The sequence below is a fragment of the Ursus maritimus genome, unplaced genomic scaffold, assembly GCF_017311325.1.
Source record: "Ursus maritimus isolate PB19 unplaced genomic scaffold, ASM1731132v1 scaffold_32, whole genome shotgun sequence".
Classification (NCBI taxonomy): Eukaryota; Metazoa; Chordata; class Mammalia; order Carnivora; family Ursidae; genus Ursus; species Ursus maritimus.
The window spans coordinates 24,657,306-24,675,157 of record NW_024425786.1 but is presented as its reverse complement, the minus strand read 5'-3'; the positions used below and the strand labels follow the sequence as shown (position 1 = coordinate 24,675,157).

At 52.9% G+C, this 17,852-nt stretch overlaps 1 protein-coding gene across 12 annotated transcripts in view; it reads right to left on the bottom strand.

Moving 5' to 3' along the window:
- The window catches only part of AZIN2 (antizyme inhibitor 2), a 37,177-nt gene extending 19,531 nt beyond the window's left edge, over positions 1–17,646 (bottom strand). For 6 of the 12 annotated variants that reach the window (XR_005831543.1, XR_005831542.1, XM_040619213.1 and 3 more), the window contains exons 1-9: positions 17,520–17,646; positions 16,668–16,840; positions 14,994–15,167; positions 7,632–7,804; positions 6,493–6,627; positions 5,560–5,725; positions 4,223–4,385; positions 3,490–3,561; positions 2,914–3,026 (exon numbers count right to left, since the gene is read on the bottom strand). Coding sequence is in view for 10 of the 12 variants with exons in the window: in XM_040619213.1 (XP_040475147.1) it covers positions 2,914–3,026; positions 3,490–3,561; positions 4,223–4,385; positions 5,560–5,725; positions 6,493–6,627; positions 7,632–7,804; positions 14,994–15,167; positions 16,668–16,772 (1,101 nt within the window). In the remaining 2 variants the exon portion in view is untranslated. Of the gene's footprint in view, positions 1–1,418; positions 2,197–2,288; positions 2,438–2,913; positions 3,027–3,489; positions 3,562–3,737; positions 3,793–4,211; positions 4,386–5,559; positions 5,726–6,492; positions 6,628–7,631; positions 7,805–14,993; positions 15,168–16,667; positions 16,841–17,519 lie in introns of those variants that run through there. The other 6 variants (XM_040619218.1, XM_040619217.1, XM_040619219.1 and 3 more) reach the window with 6 other exon arrangements.
- Positions 17,647–17,852: the final 206 nt, after the last annotated feature.

Sequence of the window (17,852 nt, the reverse complement as noted above, 5' to 3'; positions counted from 1 at the left end):
AAAAAAAATTCAGCGTGATCCAGCAATCCTGCTTCTGGGTATTTATCCAAGAGAATTGAAATCAGGATCTCTAAGAGGCATTAGCACTCCTGTGTCCATCGCAGCACTGTTAACAGCTGCCAAGACCTGAATGTCCATGGATGGATGAATGGATTAAAAAAATGCAGTATATCCACACAATGAAATATTATCAGCCTCATCAAAGAAGGAAGTCCTGCAACATGCAACAGCAGGAATGACGGTTGAGGACATTATGCCAACTGAAATGAGCTAGTCACAGAAGGACACGCACTGCATGCTTGCATTTATAGGAGGTGTCTAATAGTCAAATTCACGGAACAAAGAATAGAAGTGTGGGTGCCAGGGATTGATTGGGGGGGATGGGAAGTTGATAATCAATGGACATAAGATTTCAGCTCTACAAGATGAACGAGTTCTAGAGATCTGCTGTAGCACGTGTGCCTATGGATAATAGTACTGGATCATGCGCTTAACCATCTGTTACAAGAGTAGATCTTAATGTTAAGTGTTCTTACCGCAGTAGAAAAAAAAAACTATATTAAAAAGAAAAAAACCTATATGAAAAAAATGGTAACAGATGAGTCAAAGCAGTGGGTGCTTTGCATGGGAAGAGACAAAGGAATGAGGTGGTAAAATGATAAAAATGCTTATTTCACTAAAAAGAAAACAAAGACAGGTCCTCCCATGAAACATTTTTACCCCAAAACTGATTAGGAATCCACTGAAACCATGAAATCTAACTACCTAGTTTCAAAGAAATACAGGGCCTGGAATAACATATTCGATAACACTAAAGGTAAATCCAGGGAATCTACCAATCAGGAAAATCCAGAATGCAGGAAACTTTAGGACCAACAACTCAGTTTCATCAACAAATGATTAAGAGAGAGAGAGAGAGTTGGGGAAACCAATAGGTTAAGAGAGAGACAATTGACCAAATGCAGTATGTGGACCTTTTTTGGCTGCTGATTTCAGGAAATCAACTAGAAAAACCATTTATGAGGGGGATGACGGGGGATGCCATGGAATTGTTCATTTTTAATTTGATAATGGTATTATGATTTTTCTAAAGTCCTTTCCTTTTAAAGATATATACGGACATATTTTTGAAAAAATTCCAGTAACACTTGTTATGTCGTTTTCTGTGCTTTTTTCATGACGCTGTTGTAGCCTGTGTACTGATCACCATATGCACGCACGCGCGCGTGCACACACACACACACCCCTACCCAGCAGGACAGCATTTCCAAAGCATAGACAATTCTGTCTCACCTACTGTCCTGCGCAGGCCTCAGTATAGGGCTTTGCATACCGAGAATACTCAAATGTCTATTGAATTTGAAAAAAGAAAGAAAATAAACCAAAAAGAGCCAGGACGCCTTCAGCGATAAGAAGTATACTTTGAACCATGCATTGGTTATGTTTAATAGAACTTCCTGTGCCTGAGTCCAAACACAAAGTCCTGGGGAACGAAGAGCAGGGACGCAAAGCTGCCACCCTGACTCGTGAAGGGGACCTTCTTTGGGGAAGAAGATGCTGACACCCCCAGCCAGGCTGGGTCCCTCCGACACATGTCCAGCTGCAGCGGATTTATTGTGTGTGTCGCCATCTGTCTCCACGACCGGACAGGGGCCCCACCCTGGATCCGGTCACGCGGCTAGACCTGGTAGGTGGTTGACAGCCCAAAGGAAGAAGCTTCAACAGCGTCCAGAGGAGGAACAGGCTGGTCACAAAGAGGGTCAGTAGCACCCTGGTGCCCGAGGCAGGGGCAGCAACCGGAGACCCTGGATGGGGATGTCTAGTGACTGGGCCCGCAGTCCTGTTCATCTGAGTTGCCGATGACGGGAATGGGAAGTGGGCATTTGATAGGAAAAGGGGTACTGGAAGGCAGAGGGGGTCTGGAGGGGATAGGACCTGGGAAGCAGCTGCCGCCCGCTGTGTGACCTGGGGCGCGGCCGGCCTGGGCCGGCCTGGTCCTTTCTCAGTGCGGTAGGATGTGGGAAACCACAGGAATGCAGGCGGGGCTCGTGCATCACAGCGGAAAACCGAGTTCCTGAGCACATCAGGGAGGTTTACTCAGACTAGCTGGAGGAAACCACACGGAACAACCCAGCTATGGAATGAGGACGTAATCAAGTCACGGCATGGGCACCGGGTGGGGGGGGCTCCTTCTGCCTGTGATAGATAAGGGCAGGAAGAGAAGCTGACATTTGAGTGGGTCTTAAAAAGCTAGACAGGATGGAAAAAGAGAGAAAAACAAAACTCACTGAGTGCTCGTGATGATCTGGGTGCCTGTTAGGCACTGAAGTTCCCTTCCAGAAAAGGGGCCACACAAACAAAGGCCTGGAGATGCGAAACAACAGCGGTGTGTCTGATTTTCGTTCCCCTCTTTGTCCATTCCTGTTCCCTTATCACTCTGGAAAAAACCCACTAAAGATGAACTGTTTCTCTTTGCTTCTAGAAATTCACTCCAGGGCTTGATCAGAGGTGGGTGTCAAGATAGGTATACTCACAACGCTCAAAAACAGCAAACCAACCGCTAGGTTAGACGGGTTAAAATACTATGTAGGCTTCAACAAGCACGTTGCCAAAGGTTAGCTGATGGCATGGAAAGAGCTATCTCCCATATCGAGTGGAAAAAAGCAGTTACAAAACAATACAATCCAACTTTATTTTTGAAAATAGAATACATTTTTTAAAGACTAAAAAGAAATCTAATGTTCAAAGAGTCTGTCTCTACGTGGTGGGATTATGGGTAATCTTCATCCCGCCATCTTCTACAATGAATGTGTTTTACTTTTTAAAAATTAGATAAAAACACCCCCAGAATGTTATTTAAACACACACACACACACACACAATTGAAAACAGGCCCACGTGGGGTAGGCTCACCTTCTGCAGGATGGGGGTAGGGCAGGTGTTGTCAAACAGGACTGAGTTGAAGATTCCATACACGCCCTCACTGAGGTGGTACACGATGGTCTTGGGGGTGGAACCATTCTCCTCTGTGGGGAGGGGAGGGGTCAGGGGCAGCACAAGCAGGGGTGTGAAAGGGTGGGAGGGGGCGCTGGCACCATGGGAGGCTCAGCAAGGACGATGGGTAACTGAAGCAAAAAGACTGCCCCTTCCTCAGCTATGGGGTGGGTCCTGCTGCCTCCTACGACACGAGGCTCACGTGGTGCACTCACCCCTGCAGCTGAGCAACCCTGCGCAGGACATACTTCCTGCCCGCATGTGAGCCCCTGGAAGTCCCGGCAAAGGAAAAAGAGCAGCCCACCCAACTTGATATCCCAAGGGGTTAAGCCGCTCGCTCAGAGGCACGCGATGGGGCAGTGCATGAGCTGAAATGAGAAACCAGGTCTCCTGGCTGGACGAGATACGGTAATTACCCAGATTTATAAAGGAAGCCAGAAGAATGTCATCTTTACACACACACACACACACACACACACACGGAAGACATTCTACCTGGAGCCCACCACCCCTCCAAGTGGATTCTCAGGGCAAGACACACAGACCTCAGCTCTCCTGCCTGGGACCCTGGAGCAGAAGAGAAGGCAAGGCCCCAAGATCAGAGCTCCTGACCCCACTCACTCAAGGGGCTGCTGGAAGGACTGATCTCTCTGGAAGGGCAGGGATGACAGCGGGAGTTGCAGCATGGGCAGAGAACCCTGAGTCAGCCCAGCCTGAACTTGAATCCAGGCACTGGCCCTTACCGGCTGTGTGACTTTGGGCTAGTGACTCAACCTCTCCAGGCCTATGTTCTGTCACCTATAATAGGCTTAGACAAATAAAAGTTGTCATTAAGTATTTCCATTATTTATGAGCAGCAGTAGGATGAGTAAGAGCCTATACTTTGGAGAGGAGACAGACATGGGGTGGAATGCAGACTTCACTTTTTACTATCAAGCAATTCACTGTATTCTCTTTGGCTCTCAATTTTCTCATCTGCACAATGGGTTAATAAAGGATCTGTTCTCCCTAAGGTTGTTCTGATCTCAATCTTCATAAAATATAAACATGCATAGGGAAAACTGACACTAAATAAGTGTCTTGGGGGTAAGGGGACTTGGTTGTAAGTTTCCCTACAGAAAGGAGCCATTCTCCAGATTCCCCACGCCCTAAAACCAGACCTTGCTCAGCCAGCCACTGTCCCTAGCTTCAGGAAAAAACGGGGCTCTGCTGCCCACCTGGCACCTACCCTCCCTTCCAGGCTGGTCCAGAAGAACCTCCTTCTTGGCGATGATGCTGACTGCCAAGGTGAATGCCGAAGTCACATAGTAGCGCCCCAGCCTGGCAAGGATGTCCACGCCACAGCCCTCCGGGAAGTACAGGTCCAAGGCTGAGTTGATCACAGAAGCAATCTGGTGGGACAGGGACGGGGGCAATGACGTGTGAAATGTGGGGTTTACGTACTGAGGACTTGATATAGCTGCAAGTCTATTTCTTGAAAGCTGCTTTGGTTTCAGAAAGAAGCACTTGGCCGCTGCTAAGGCCCCAGCTGGTGACTGCAGACAGTTGGCCAGGAAGGTAGGAGGCAGACGGAGCTGGGTCAAGACCCTTATGCTTGTGTAAATCACCTGCCTCAACGCCCCCACAACGGGAAGAGGTGTTCTTAACGTAATACTTGGTACTCAGGTTCCAGAAGCCCTGACGTAGATCTTTCTTTCATAAATGACCAATGTGTTAAATGACACATTTTTCACAGAAAATACAGAGAAGAATGAAAGTCAAAATCACCCTTCATTCTGTCATCGAGATTGTGAATCAGTGTTAACTTTTTGGAGTAGTTCCTTTAATTCTTTCTTTGTACAAACACTGGTTTTTATTATAAACATGATACGGCTGTACATAAGTTTTATAACCTGCTTTACTCAGACTCTGTGAATGACCTCACGTGGAGGTCATACGAATGTACCATAATTTAACCACTTCCCGGGTGTTAGATGGACCAGGAAAGTCCACTGGGTTTTTGTTCTGAACACTGCTACAATGCTCATCTTTGAAGCGCACTCTTTGTGTCTGTAAGGGATTATTTTCTCAGGGTCAGTCCTGAGATGTGGATGTCCCAGGACTTGGCTCTTATTGGGGAGAGGCGACCCCTAGTGGTTGGAGTGGGGATTGCGGTGGCACAGTTTTCTTGATTTCATGTCCGACGGAAAGGAGCAGACGGAAGGTGGGCTTTTCCTTTCCCTGCCCTCCCATTTGACTTCTCATCGGCTCACCTGAGGGAGAATAGAGCGTGCCAGGCCCTCAGACAGTTTCAGGCCTTATGCAAATAGGCCTGGTTAAGCTTCAAATATGTGCAGGGACTAGAGTCAGAGAGAGCTGGGTGTGTAGCCAGCTCTGCTGTAGACTCAGAAAGTGACGTGACCTCGAGGAGCCTCAGTTTGCTCAGCTGTAACACGGGGCTAATAATGAAATGATCCAGATAAAGCACCAAGCACGGCATGCAGCACCTAGGATCCACTCAACAGCACCGGGTACGCCGACCCCTCCTCCCGCAGAGCCCAGTACCACTTCGGACCCCAGGGTTACCTCTTCGAATCTCACTTTGGCCCCCTCCAATCCAGGGAAGCCACCACCAAGGTCCAGGATGTGCATCCCGTGGCCCAGCTCAGCGCCCATTTCAAACACAAGCCGGGCGTCTGCGATGGACTGAGTGTAGGCGTGAAGGTCAGGACAGCCGCTGCCAACGTGAAAACTGGGAAGGGAGGAAAACCCGCGGTTTGCATGCAGGGCCCCAGGCGCCACGGCCTCAGCCGCAGCCAGGAGCAGCCTTGGACGGGCACAGTGGTCATCGTGCCCATTCCGCAGATAGAGACTGAGGGCCCCGGAGGTTAAATGCATTGTCGAGGGTCATGGGGCAAGTGAGGAGTGGACAAGAGACAAGGTCCCTTGGCACTTGGTGTCCCTCCCATCCCTTCACACTGCCGCTGGGGCTGAGCCCTCTGGGATGAGAGCAGGGCCCCAGAGTCAGCCAGGTCCGTATGTACCTCTTAGTCAGTGCTGTGCTTTCGTTCCCCCATCTATAAAGGGGGGATAAGATCCCACAAGGCTGCGGGATAACACACCCAAAGCACTTAGCACAGTGCCTGGCATGTCCGAAGCACAGAATAAACGAAAGCTATACATTAGGTCATTATCATGACTTCCTCTGTACCCCTTTGAGCAAAGAGGCAGAGCAAAGGTGTGGCTGCACCACCTTTGGCCTATAGGTTAGCGTAACTCCTGCAAAGCCAGGTCCTTCCTGGGACCTCCTGGGACAAGAGCTTCTGGGGATCATGGGGTTGAGGCAGTGGGACCCTCCGAACTTTCTTTCCAAAGAGAGGAAACTCTCCAGTGGCAGGGCTCTAGGCCTGGGGACGGGCCCTCCTTGGAGGCCCTGAGGGAGGTCTCATAAAGAATTGATTAACTCCTGGGAAAGAGGCAGTGGGCCTGGCAGGGACGGTGGGGCTCCCGGGCACTCACCTCACCCCCACCACCTCCACGTGGCTCCTCTTGGCGTTTTCAAGCAGGTGTCTGCAGGATTTCAGCGTCGCCCCAAACTTGAAGCTCAGGGGGCTCAGGGAGTGAGAGTCATCAGTAGCAATGCACAGAACCATCCTGAGGAGACACGCAGCGCACCTCCGCCGGCTGGACCCCCCCACCCCAATCACGTCCTCTCGGAGAAGAGGGGAACAAACTCAGAGCCGCCCACCCCGACCCCCGGCCCCTGACCCCTTCCTGTCCCTGCAGTGCTGGTCAGCCTCCAAGGCCTGTCCAATCCATTCCCTAAACGTCCCTGGGCCCGTCCCCACGGCCCCTGCCCTGGCCCCGACCTCACCAGCTCTCCCCGGCCGCTCCACTTCCTCCAAATCGGCCTCTACACCAGCCAGGCTTTTCCAACTTTTCTTGTATGAGGGGAACCATTTTTTAAACACAGTCTTACTGAGAACCCCAAGATCACGTAAAACCGACCAAATGGAAGCTGCTTTGGGTGAACCAGAATGGCCCCCCCACCTGGCCTTCCCGTCGCCCCCGAGGAGGCCCTCCCTGGAACCCCCACGTGAAAGCCCCAGCCAGAGCAAAACGTCCAGCCCCAGCTCCTGGCAAAGCCCGAGTGCATCAGGTCCCTGCCCCGGGTCCGTGGCCCACCAGCCTTCGCGGCTGTCCTCACCCCGCGCACAGGGTCTGTTCGGGCCACACCAAATTTCTGCTCGGGCCTCAAGCACCCCGGGCCGCTTCCGACCCCCGGGCATTCTCCGCGCAGGCGGTTCACTGGGATACACTGTGGGTGCCTCCGCTAGTTCTGCTCACTCCTCAGGCCCACCTCGAAGGCCACCTCCTTCGTGCAGCTTCCCTGACCGCCGCCCTCGTGCCCCCTCAGCCTGGGACTCTGACCTCCAGAACATCGCCAGCTTTGCTCTGCCTGGGCCGTCATGCTTATTTCTGCCTTGGTCCTCGTCAGCCCCCCACCCCACTCGCCGGGTCCGGTCCAGGAGCGCCCGCCCCAAACTCCTGGGACTGCGGCCGGGTCCAGGGCAGGGTCCTCTGCTCCTGCCTGCTCCCCCCACCCCCTCCACCCTCACACTCAGCGCAGCCCTCCCCACGAGTGGCTCGCAGCTTACTTGGCACTGGGGTGGCTCTTTGCCACCTTTGCCAGCTCCGCCTCGTTGTCAAAGCTCAGCAGCCGGACCCCGTGCTTGGCAGCGTACTTGATCTGTGCGGTTTGCTTACAGGGGTTGGCGTAGATGATCTTACTGGCAGGGACGCCAATACGCTGGACCAACTCCATCTCTGCCTGTGGGGTCCCAAAGGTGATGGTGAGGAGGCTCAGGGCCTACGGGGCCCACAGAAGTCAAGGAAGCACGAATGAGGTGCAGAGTCATAGGTAGGCATGGGGAGGTACCTAAGTAGTGGGCCTCATTTTTACCCAACAGATAAGTGAAAATCAGGACTCACACCGGTTCACCACTGTTTGAAAGGCAAGACTGCCACAGACAGCCGTGCAGGTGGCACACTGTACAATTGAGGGGAGGAGGTCCCATTCACAGAGAATCCATGGTAGATTTATCTGTTTATTACAACTTCCTGGCAGTAAAGCATCTTAGTCTCACAAAATCAGTATATTCATTATAGTAAGGATGGGGTACATTTTCTAATTCACACAAAGACATCATGCAGAGTCATGATAGCCCTAACAATAGGCATCTGATACATTTTCCTGACAGTTTTAATGTTTAAAGACTCTTCCTTGATGGGGGCACCTGAGTGGCTCAGTCGGTTAAGCCTCTGCCTTTGGCTCAGGTCATGATCCTAGAGTCCCTGCTCAGCGGGGAGTCTGCTTCTCCCTCTCTCTCTGCCCCTCCCCCCACCTATGCAAGCTCTCTCTCTCTCTCTCTCTCTCTCTCTCTCTCAAATAAATAAATAAATTAAATATTTTTTTAAAAAATCCCTTGATGTGTTGGAAAGTTCACCAGACCAAGAATCTTTTTGACATAGGCCATCCCACATCCTAAGGCCTGCTGTGCGTGGCATTGTGCTGGGTGACTCTGGCCAGCCCTTCCCCCCCCGAGGGGCCTCCCCTTCCTCATCTTTACAGAACACTGTTCCACCAGATTGCTGCATTAATGGCACAGACAATGGTGATGAGGAGAGCAACCATTGTCACTGGGCACCTACCACAAGCAGGCGCTGAATGAGATGTCAGTAAACTTTTTCTATAAAGGGCCAGAGAGCAACTATTTTAGGCTTGGGCTTGGTGGGCCATATAGGTTCTTTTTTTTTTTTTTTTTTAAGATTTTGTTTATTTATTTTTAGAGAGGGAGAGAGAGCGCCCGTGTGCTTGTGCGCAAGCCACGAGCAGGGAGAGAGGCAGAGGGGCGGAGAGGGAGGGAGAGGAAGAGAGAATCCAAAGCAGACCCCACACCAGGCACAGAGCCCAATGTGGGGCTCGATCTCACAAGTGCGAGAACATGACCTGAGCCGTAACCAAGAGCCAGGCGCCCAACGGACTGAGCCACCCAGGCGCCCCGGCCACATGGGTTCTGTGACATCCACGCAACACCAAAGCAGCCAGAGACCGCGCATAAGTGAACGAGCGTGGCGGTGGTCCAGTAGAACTCGGCAGAAGCAGGCAGGGCCCGGCTCTGGTTAGCCATCCGTTGTTCGCCAGCCCTTGCTTTGGATTCGCTTCTTTATCTACTCCTTACAATAACCCCGTCAGAGGGGTACTGGCTCCACTCTAGAGAGAAGGAAACTGGTACTTAGGGAGGCAATGCAGCAGGTAGGAGGCCGAACCAGCTTTCAAACTCAAGGCTGACAATGACGGAGGGCAAGAAATCGAGAGGAAGCCAGTTCTGAAACGCCGTAGGAGACAGAGGGCCACCTTCAGCCATCCTGAGTTTATAATAAGACTCTAATTTTAATGTAGCCCCTTTTCAGCAAGGGGCACTGATGTGCCTTATCTCACGGGATGCCTGTAACCATCCTGTGAAGCACACACTGGCCACATTTCACAGAGGGCCACACCGAGTTCAGAGAAGTCCACCTGCCTGCAGAAACACAGCCAGTACGCAGCAGAGTGGGACAGAGCTGGAACTGCTGCCCACACAGCTGGCTTCCAGGGACCCCGGGTCCGAGTGGATGTGCAAATGTGTTTTTGCTCCCGGCCTCGCCACCTGCGCTAAGAGGAGGAAGCCATGGTGGCAGCCTGGGACTTGTGATTTAGCATGGATTATAAGTACTTACACGGTAACTACTGTTATTCACTGAAGGATTCCCACATGCCAGCCATCGCATTAAATACTTTATATACATTTTTATTTAATCCTCATAATAATTTTATGAGGCAGGAAGCAGGGGCTCAGAGGTGAAGTGACTTGTCCAAAGCCACACAGCTTGTAAATGGCAAAGCTGGGATTCTTTTTTTTTTTTTAAGACTATATTTATTTATTGGAGAGAGAGTGAGCGAGAGAGCAGAGCAGAGGGTGTGGCAGAAGGAGAGGGAGAAACAGACTCCCTGCGGAGCAGGGAGCCCAATACGGGGCTCCATCCCAGGACCCCAGGATCATGACCTGAGCCGAAGGCAGATGCTTCACCCACTGAGCCCCTCAGGTGCCCCAAAGCTGGGATTCTAACCCAGGACTGTCTGACTTCAGCACACGAGCTCCTAACGACCGTACTGTGTTGGAGAATTCAACCTTGAGGCTGAGTTGACAAGCGTTTCTTGAGCATTGATTGGGACGCCAGGCTCCGTGACTGGTGCTACAGAAAACAAGTGGTGAGTAGAGCAGACAGAGCCTCTGAGCCCGTGGAGCTTTCGGGCAGTGGGAAACAGGCAAGAACAAAGGAGCACTGAATAATGACGGAGTTACAAACGTGGAAAAGGCACAGGATACTAGAGAGTGGGATGGGGGACCCGGATGTGAGGAGCCAAGGACAGCCTTTCTGAGGGTCAGAAAGTTAAGATGAGCTCCGCAGGAGGACTCGTCCAGGCCCAGAGGGAAGGAAAGAACGTTTCTGGTAGCAGGAGACACTGAGGCAGAATGTGCTCAGCCTGGTCAAGGAAGTGGCCTGGGCGGGGGGAGCACGGTGGGGATGACAGGGTTGCAGGGAGGTGGGCAGAGCCAGCAGGGAGACCAAGAGGGTTGGTGTGGGGCTGTATTTTATCCTGCAAGCCAAGGGAATCCGTTGGAAGGGTTTCAAGGAGGGAAACGGCACGGTCAGATTTGCACTTTAACTGCAAGGTTTAAATGCACATCGCTCTGGCTACCGTGTGAACGCGGACTCAGGAAGGGCCGAGAGGATTCTGCGGGGACTGGTCGCAATCGGCCAGGGCGAGGGAACAGATGGGGGAGAGGTATTTTGGGAGCAGGCTGGCAAGCCTGGTGGTGGCTGGCTCGTGGGGCTGTCTGACTCCACGCCCCGCAGGCCAAGCAGCCCCGTTCTAAGGGAAGTTGGTGAGAGCTTTGGAACACACTGGGTTCCAGGCATCCTGTGGTATCCAGGCAGCCGCTGGAGATAGCAAGGTCTGGGCTGGCTGGAGATCAAAATGTGGGAGGCTGTGGCATACTGATGGTATTTACAGCGGTGGGAGGAGATGAAATTCCCTAAGAGGAGGGACAGTTTACGAGAGAAAGGGAGCCTGAGACAGAATCCAGAGGAGCTCTCCCACCGAGAGAGGGAAGTCAGGCACCCAGGACCTGCGGAGAGGGGAGGAAGTAGGACACATCTAGAAGAGGGGGAACAGGGGTGCCTGGGTGGCACAGCGGTTAAGCGTCTGCCTTCGGCTCAGGGCGTGATCCCGGCGTTATGGGATCGAGCCCCACATCAGGCTCCTCTGCTATGAGCCTGCTTCTTCCTCTCCCACTCCCCCTGCTTGTGTTCCCTCTCTCGCTGGCTGTCTCTATCTCTGTCGAATAAATTTTAAAAATCTTAAAAAAAAAATAGAAGAGGGGGAACAACACATAGATCATATATTCTTGTCACAGCAAACCTTGTCTTACAACTCGTGTCTGTACAGAAAGAGGGTGCGAACTCTCACAGGTGCCCGGGGAGGTGTGGGGGATGGGGGCAGGTGCAGAGCAGCGCTCCTGTTCAGCTCATTTACTCCTGAAGTCTTTAAAACGAGGAGCATAGGTTATTGTTGAGAGTTTTTAAAAAAGAATCTGTCACCAATGGGGAGTTGCTCTTCAGTGGGTATAAAATTCCTATTCTGCAAGATGAAGGGCGTCCTAGCGATCTGCAGAACCGTGTTTATAGTCAACCATCCTGTGCTGTACACTTAAAAATATGTTAAGAGGGTAGATCTCATGGTAAGTGTTTTTTTTTTTAAGATTTTATTTATTTGCAAGAGAGAGAGGGCACACGTGCACGCACAAGCAAGGGGAGCAGCAGAGGAAGAGGGAGAAGCAGACTCCCCACTGAGTGGGGAGCCCGATGCGGGACTTGATCCCAGGACCCTGAGATCATTACCTGAGCCAAAGGGTGACACTTCACTGACCGAGCCACCCCGGCGCCCCTCACATTAAGTGTTCTTACCACAAAAACAAACAGTTAACTGTGTTGCGTGTTGTTGAGAGTCTGGATAATAAGAGGACCAAGGAGTGTCCCTGACAAGGTCTAAATGCAACCACATGGACAGATCTCCAACACCTGCCGAGTTTAAAGCTATTGCGACACAGTATCCACCATACAAATCTTTTATATTTTGTACATTTTCTATGGATCATATTTGTACGTATTTTTTAAACACCATATACCCACCAAACTCAAAGTCAGAATGGTGATTACCTCTGGAGACATAAAGCTGATGGCCTACGTGTGTGTGTGTGAGTGAATCAATGTATTCTTTGAATAATTCAAAATGCATGTTTAAAATCAAGTGCTTACTGAATCTTGGAGATCGCTGGGGACGTTGGTAAGAGATTCCTCAGAGTAGTGAGAGTGGAAATGGGGGCGCATGGCTCAGATGCAGGGGCTNAGGGAAAGAGCCAGGTGCATGCAGACAGGCGAGTGTAGACAGCTCTGTTTGAAGCATGGAACTGGGCAAGGGGGTGGTGTGGAGTCCCAGGAAGGCTTTTTAAGATGGGAGGATGCTGATAGAGACAAGAGAAGGCAGTATGGGGGCAGGGGAGGTGACATAAGGTCCTTGGGAAGGTGGGTGGTTGGACCAGAGCCCTGCAAGGCATGGCCTGTGTCCTTGACCTGTCCGTGACATGTACACCCAGCCCCCCTACACACACACACACACACACACACACACACACACACACACACACGGCTCTAGGTCAATGTTGACCAAGGTGTGGTGATGTTAAGCGTTGTCACTGATGATGGCCAACCAGAAGAGGGCAGCCTCGGCCTTTCAAGAAAAGCTGTGTGTCCCGGCTCCACCTCTCAGTGAGCGTGACTGTCACACCTACAGGGAGGGGGCCCGTGGCCTCTCTCGGCCCTGAGGGTTAGCAAAGGCACCCGCTGGGGCCCAGCTCTGCCATCCCCTCCCCAAGGACAATGGAAACATGCAGCGAGAGAGCAGGAGACGCCCTGCCGCTGGCCCTACTCACGTGGCCACTTCCCAGCCAGTCGTTCACCCCCTGCACCCCCTTGCCGGTCTGTTAAATGCTTCCTCACGGGGCTGTTGTCAGAATCAGGGTAGTAATAATTACCTCACAGGGTTGTGGCGAGAATAAAATGAGATCATATACAGAAAACACTCGGCAAAGTGCCTGGCAGGACAGAAGCTCTCAGCAACAGTACGTGCTTTCAATGTCCCCGAGGACGGCAAGGTCTTTCTAAGCCCTAACACCCTCTAACTCTGCTCTCTGGAGGCCAGCGCTGAGGCCAGGCGGCTAAGCACAGTGCCCCACCTCTGGCTTTCCAGGGGGTCTGGGTCCTGTTCTTCACCCCTAGACCAAGAAGCCTGGAAAAGGAGCCCCTTCCTCTGCTCGAGCAGAGCCCCCGCTTGCCTGCAGGGGGACGTCCAGGCTGGGCTACCAGCAAGCTGCACGCAGGTGGCCCCCAGTCTCCTCGACTGTAAAATGGCGATCTCTCTCCCGGGCTTGACGGGAGACACGCATGAAGCTCGGTGTGCAGAGCAAGAGCTAATGCAGAGGGGCTTTGCGGTGACAACAGGGAGAGACTCACCTATCACTAAGAGCATTGTCGTCTTTGAGAAAGGTTAACCTGCTTGTTCTCACCATCCCACCATGGTGCACACCTCTTTCCCACCCAGAATCCCTCCACCTCTGTCATCCTGCCCAGGCTAGCTCTCCTCCTTTCTGCTCCAGGGTCCCTTTCTAGAATCCTCTTCACAACACCCAACCATACCCCGAACCAGGATTTCAAAGGAGTTCCCCTCAAAGCAATCATGACTAACCATTAACAAAATACCAGGAATGACAATATCATGAAGCAACGCCCACCAGCTTTGTTCTCACCTCAGGGCCCTTGCACTTGCTGTCCCCTCTGCCTGAAAGCTCCCCCCCCCCCCCCAGTTATCCACCTGGCTTGATCCTTTGCTTCCTTCAGGTCTGTATTCAAATTTCAGCGAAGCCTTCCCTGGCCAAACTACATAAAAGCACAGTCCTCCTTCCCAACATTCCCTACTTCCCTTCCCCACTTTAAATTTCTCCCTAGCATTGACCATCTAAAATTAGATAGCTTTTCATCGTTTAACTTGTTCGTTTTTTAGAAAGCAAGTTCCGTGAAAGAAGAGCCTTTTGGGTTTGGTTTGGTTGGGTCACTTGCTAAATCCCCACCTGGGATAGTATTTGCTCCCTACTAGATGCTAAAAAAGGTTTGCTTAATGAACGCATATGTCCAAAGCTATACTCTGAGGAAACTTTATAAGCTTGAAGGCTTTCATCAACTAAGAACAGGATGAAAATAGATGAGCGAAGCATTCAACTCCAAGACCACAGAGCCTGTCTTAACACTGTATTGCCAGCCCTAGTTACACGCTGACCCACACACTGGAGTGCAACGAATAGAGAATAATAGTAAATAAGCAAAGTAAGTCTAGAGAGAGCAGGAGAGAAATCAAGATGACTGCGTTAATCTCATTAGAGAGGCAGCAAAATTGGCAACACAACAGAATTCTCAAAGGATTAGTTGAGAAAATGTAGTGTCGCACATTATCAAGACTATAAGAGAAAAAAAACTGATGATAAGAAGGTATTTTTGTCTTGTTTTGTCTTGTTTTAATTAGAAGAATACCACGTATAGCTCTATGCCAAGAAGCTTGAAAATCTCCATTAAAAAGGTGTCCCATCTACCCAGAGACACACACAGTTCCCATTTAGAACTTCCATGCCTGTTTCTCCCTCCCTCATCCCTTCAACCCCCCTCCCAAGTAGGTGGCCCCGTCCCAGGGGGCAGGGGCCAATGGCAAGTCACCCCGTTTCCCCAGGGCCCACCGGCAGCACCCCACCTCGTGCGTGCTAAGCAGGCAGCGAGGGTCAATGTGCCAGCGTGGGGCAGGGGCTCACCTTGTTGGCACAGCTGAAGCCCAGCCCCAGCTCGGCCAGGACCTTCAGCACACCTGGGCTGCTGTTGCACTTGACCGTGTAAAAGGGCCGGACTCGTGGCAGGCACTTTAGGAAGCAGAAGTGCTTCCTCACCACAGCACCCAGGTCGGCCACAAAGAAGGCAGCGACATCACCCTGTGCAAGAAGAGAGAATGTGAGACCCCGCTCGGCTCCCTCCTGGTGCATGCCATCTGCCGTCCTCCCGGGCACCTGCCCCAAGCCCGGCTCTGGCCACCAAGCCACCCGGCTCTCCGATTCTCTGGACAGAAGGCCGACTCCTCAGTCTGCACTGGGGGTTCTGTGATCTGGCTCCAGCCCCTCTCCTCACCGCAACTCAAGTTTCAGCATTTTCTGGAGCATTTTCCCACCTCCAAGCTCTTGTTCCCACCATGCCCTTCGCACAGAATACCTTTGACCCCCCTCGGGTCTGGCAAATTCCCAGTCTCCCTTCAAGTACCTCCCTGAAACAATAAGGCAACTCTGTCTTTAATGCTCTCACTGCATTTTTGCACACGCTTTCAAGTATCGGAGCTGTATATGCATTCGTCTTCTCCAGAAAAAGATAGATTCCTTGCAGGCCAAAGCTACGGCCTGCAGCCCACGGCCTTCCACACGTTGGTTCTCGCTGAAGCCTTGCGAGAGTCCCACTGCCGTTGCGACCCATGCCTATGAACAACCGGTCATCACAGATTTGCAGAGGACAAAACATGTATGAGGCTCTGGGTGAGACAGCATTACTTTAGCCCTCGCTGGAACTCAGTTTCCCTTTTATGCTACACTTTTTTCCTGAAGCCCACTTGGTGTCAGACATGATACTAAGGAACAGAGGTGACCAGACAGGGCTCTAGCCCTGAAGGCGCTTGGATCTTAAAGACAACCAACCCTTTGAGCAATGACAGGCCCGTTCGATAAATGCTCCGCAGGCGTTCCCCCACAATGCAGCGGAGGCCACAGAGAAAAGGAAATACAAAATCGGCCTGGTAGATTAGGACAAAGTGACACTGATGAGTAATGAGGAAGGACAGAAATAGGTAAGAGCAAGAGAGGCCGGCGGAAGGGCAGTCCAGGCAGAGGGAACAGCCTGGGCAGAGGGGCGATAACAGCACGTGGCGTCATTGGGAAACAGCAGCGGTTCGGCTCAGATGGAGCATGGTCTACTGTGGGCAACGCCGGGAGTGGGGCTGTAAAGGCCGAGACCCTGCAGGTGGTGGGGAACCGCCAGACAGTTTTGAGTTGGAGCGTGGCTGTGATCAAGTCGGGCCGGTGGGATGAGGCAGGGAGGAGGTTAGCAGACCCCTGGAGAGATGAGGTCTGAGCTACAAAGCCAGGGCCCAGCAGAGCAGCCTGGCGGGTGGTGTGAGGAGCTTGGTGGTGCCCTGATGAGGGGGGAAGCCGGACTCCCAGGTTTCTGACCTAGCGGGCTGGGTAGACGGTGGTTCATCAGGGCCGGGCAGGAAGGAAGGGCAAAGTTCGGGGCAGAAACAAGGAAATGGGGGTCCTATGAGCCCGTCTCTGGGCAACAGCAAGGACTGAACGCCAAATATGAGGGAAGAAGAGGACCAGAGGAGTCCGTCCGGAGAAGCAGCTGGGCCTGCACCGGGAACCAGAGACCCACCCCTACTCCCAGTCCCTCACCGCGGTGGCCTGTGAGGCCCCCAGAGTGAGCTCCTCCAACAGGTCTCGGGTGCTGAAGCCCTCCTCCACCATCACAAAGTCTGTTTCGCTCAAGTAGCCAGCCATGCCGAGGAGGAGGAGCCGATGGGCTGGATGGAGCCGCCGCCCCGCCGCCTTAGAAAGTATGCAACACACTGCGGGGGGGGGAATGGGGGATAAAGTGAGGGGGCCCGCTGGAGGGCTGCTCTCCGCTGCCCCTCTGACCTCCCCAAGCCGGGGCGCCCAGTCCTGTCACACCCCGCCTCCAGCACAAGCCTGGGGAGCTTAGGTCCCCTGAGAAGGGTGGGGACTGTCAAGAATCCTGGACTGGGGCAAGGCATAATAGGCCTAGATGTCACGCCTCTCCGAGCCTCAGTTTCCCCATTTGTAAAATGGATGGATTATTTTGGAGCTCTTTTCCAGTTACGAAATTCGGGTTTTAGCAAAAAGGGAAAGAACGAGAGGGAGCAGGAAAGCCAAGAAGCTCCGGTGGGGAAGTTTTCAGGGGACCCTCAGTCTTGACCACGCCCAACTAAAGAGGCTGGGAGTGGCCCCACCAAGGGGTCCCAGCCCCAGAGCAGGAGCTTAGGTTCTAGTCCGCCCTCCGCTCCGTGACCTTGGGTACGCCCTGTCCCCTCTCCGAGCCTCAGTTTCACCGTTTGTAAATGGGGGGTGGGGGCGGGCAGGTCCTGAAGTGCCAGGATTCTAAGCGTGCATGGGGCCACATGGTGGGTAGGGGTCGCGGGCTCCCGGGCGGGAACCGAAGGCTGAGGTTCTGCCCGGGTGAGCCCTCCCGAGTGCAGGGCCGAGGACCCGCCCCCCACACCCCCTTACCAAGCCCCGTCCTCCTTCGCGGGGGCCAGAGCCAGGCGCGCTGCTAGGGGGGGTCGCCGGTGACCTCGAAACTTGTGCAACACCCCAAGGAGGAGTGGCAGTTGCGGAGCCGAGGCCCCTGCTGAGAGGAGGCAAGGGGGCCGGGGGCAGGTCAGCACTGGAGCCGAGGGCGCCCGCCCCCGGAGGCTCCCCAAGCCACTCCCCGCACTCGCCTTAAAACGCATTTACACGGCTTCGGCCCATAGGTCTCCCCAGCGAGTGAATCGGATCCTCCGCGCCTCCGCTCGCCCGCTCCCCCCGGCTCGGGCCCCGCGGCCTGCGCCCCGCCCGCCC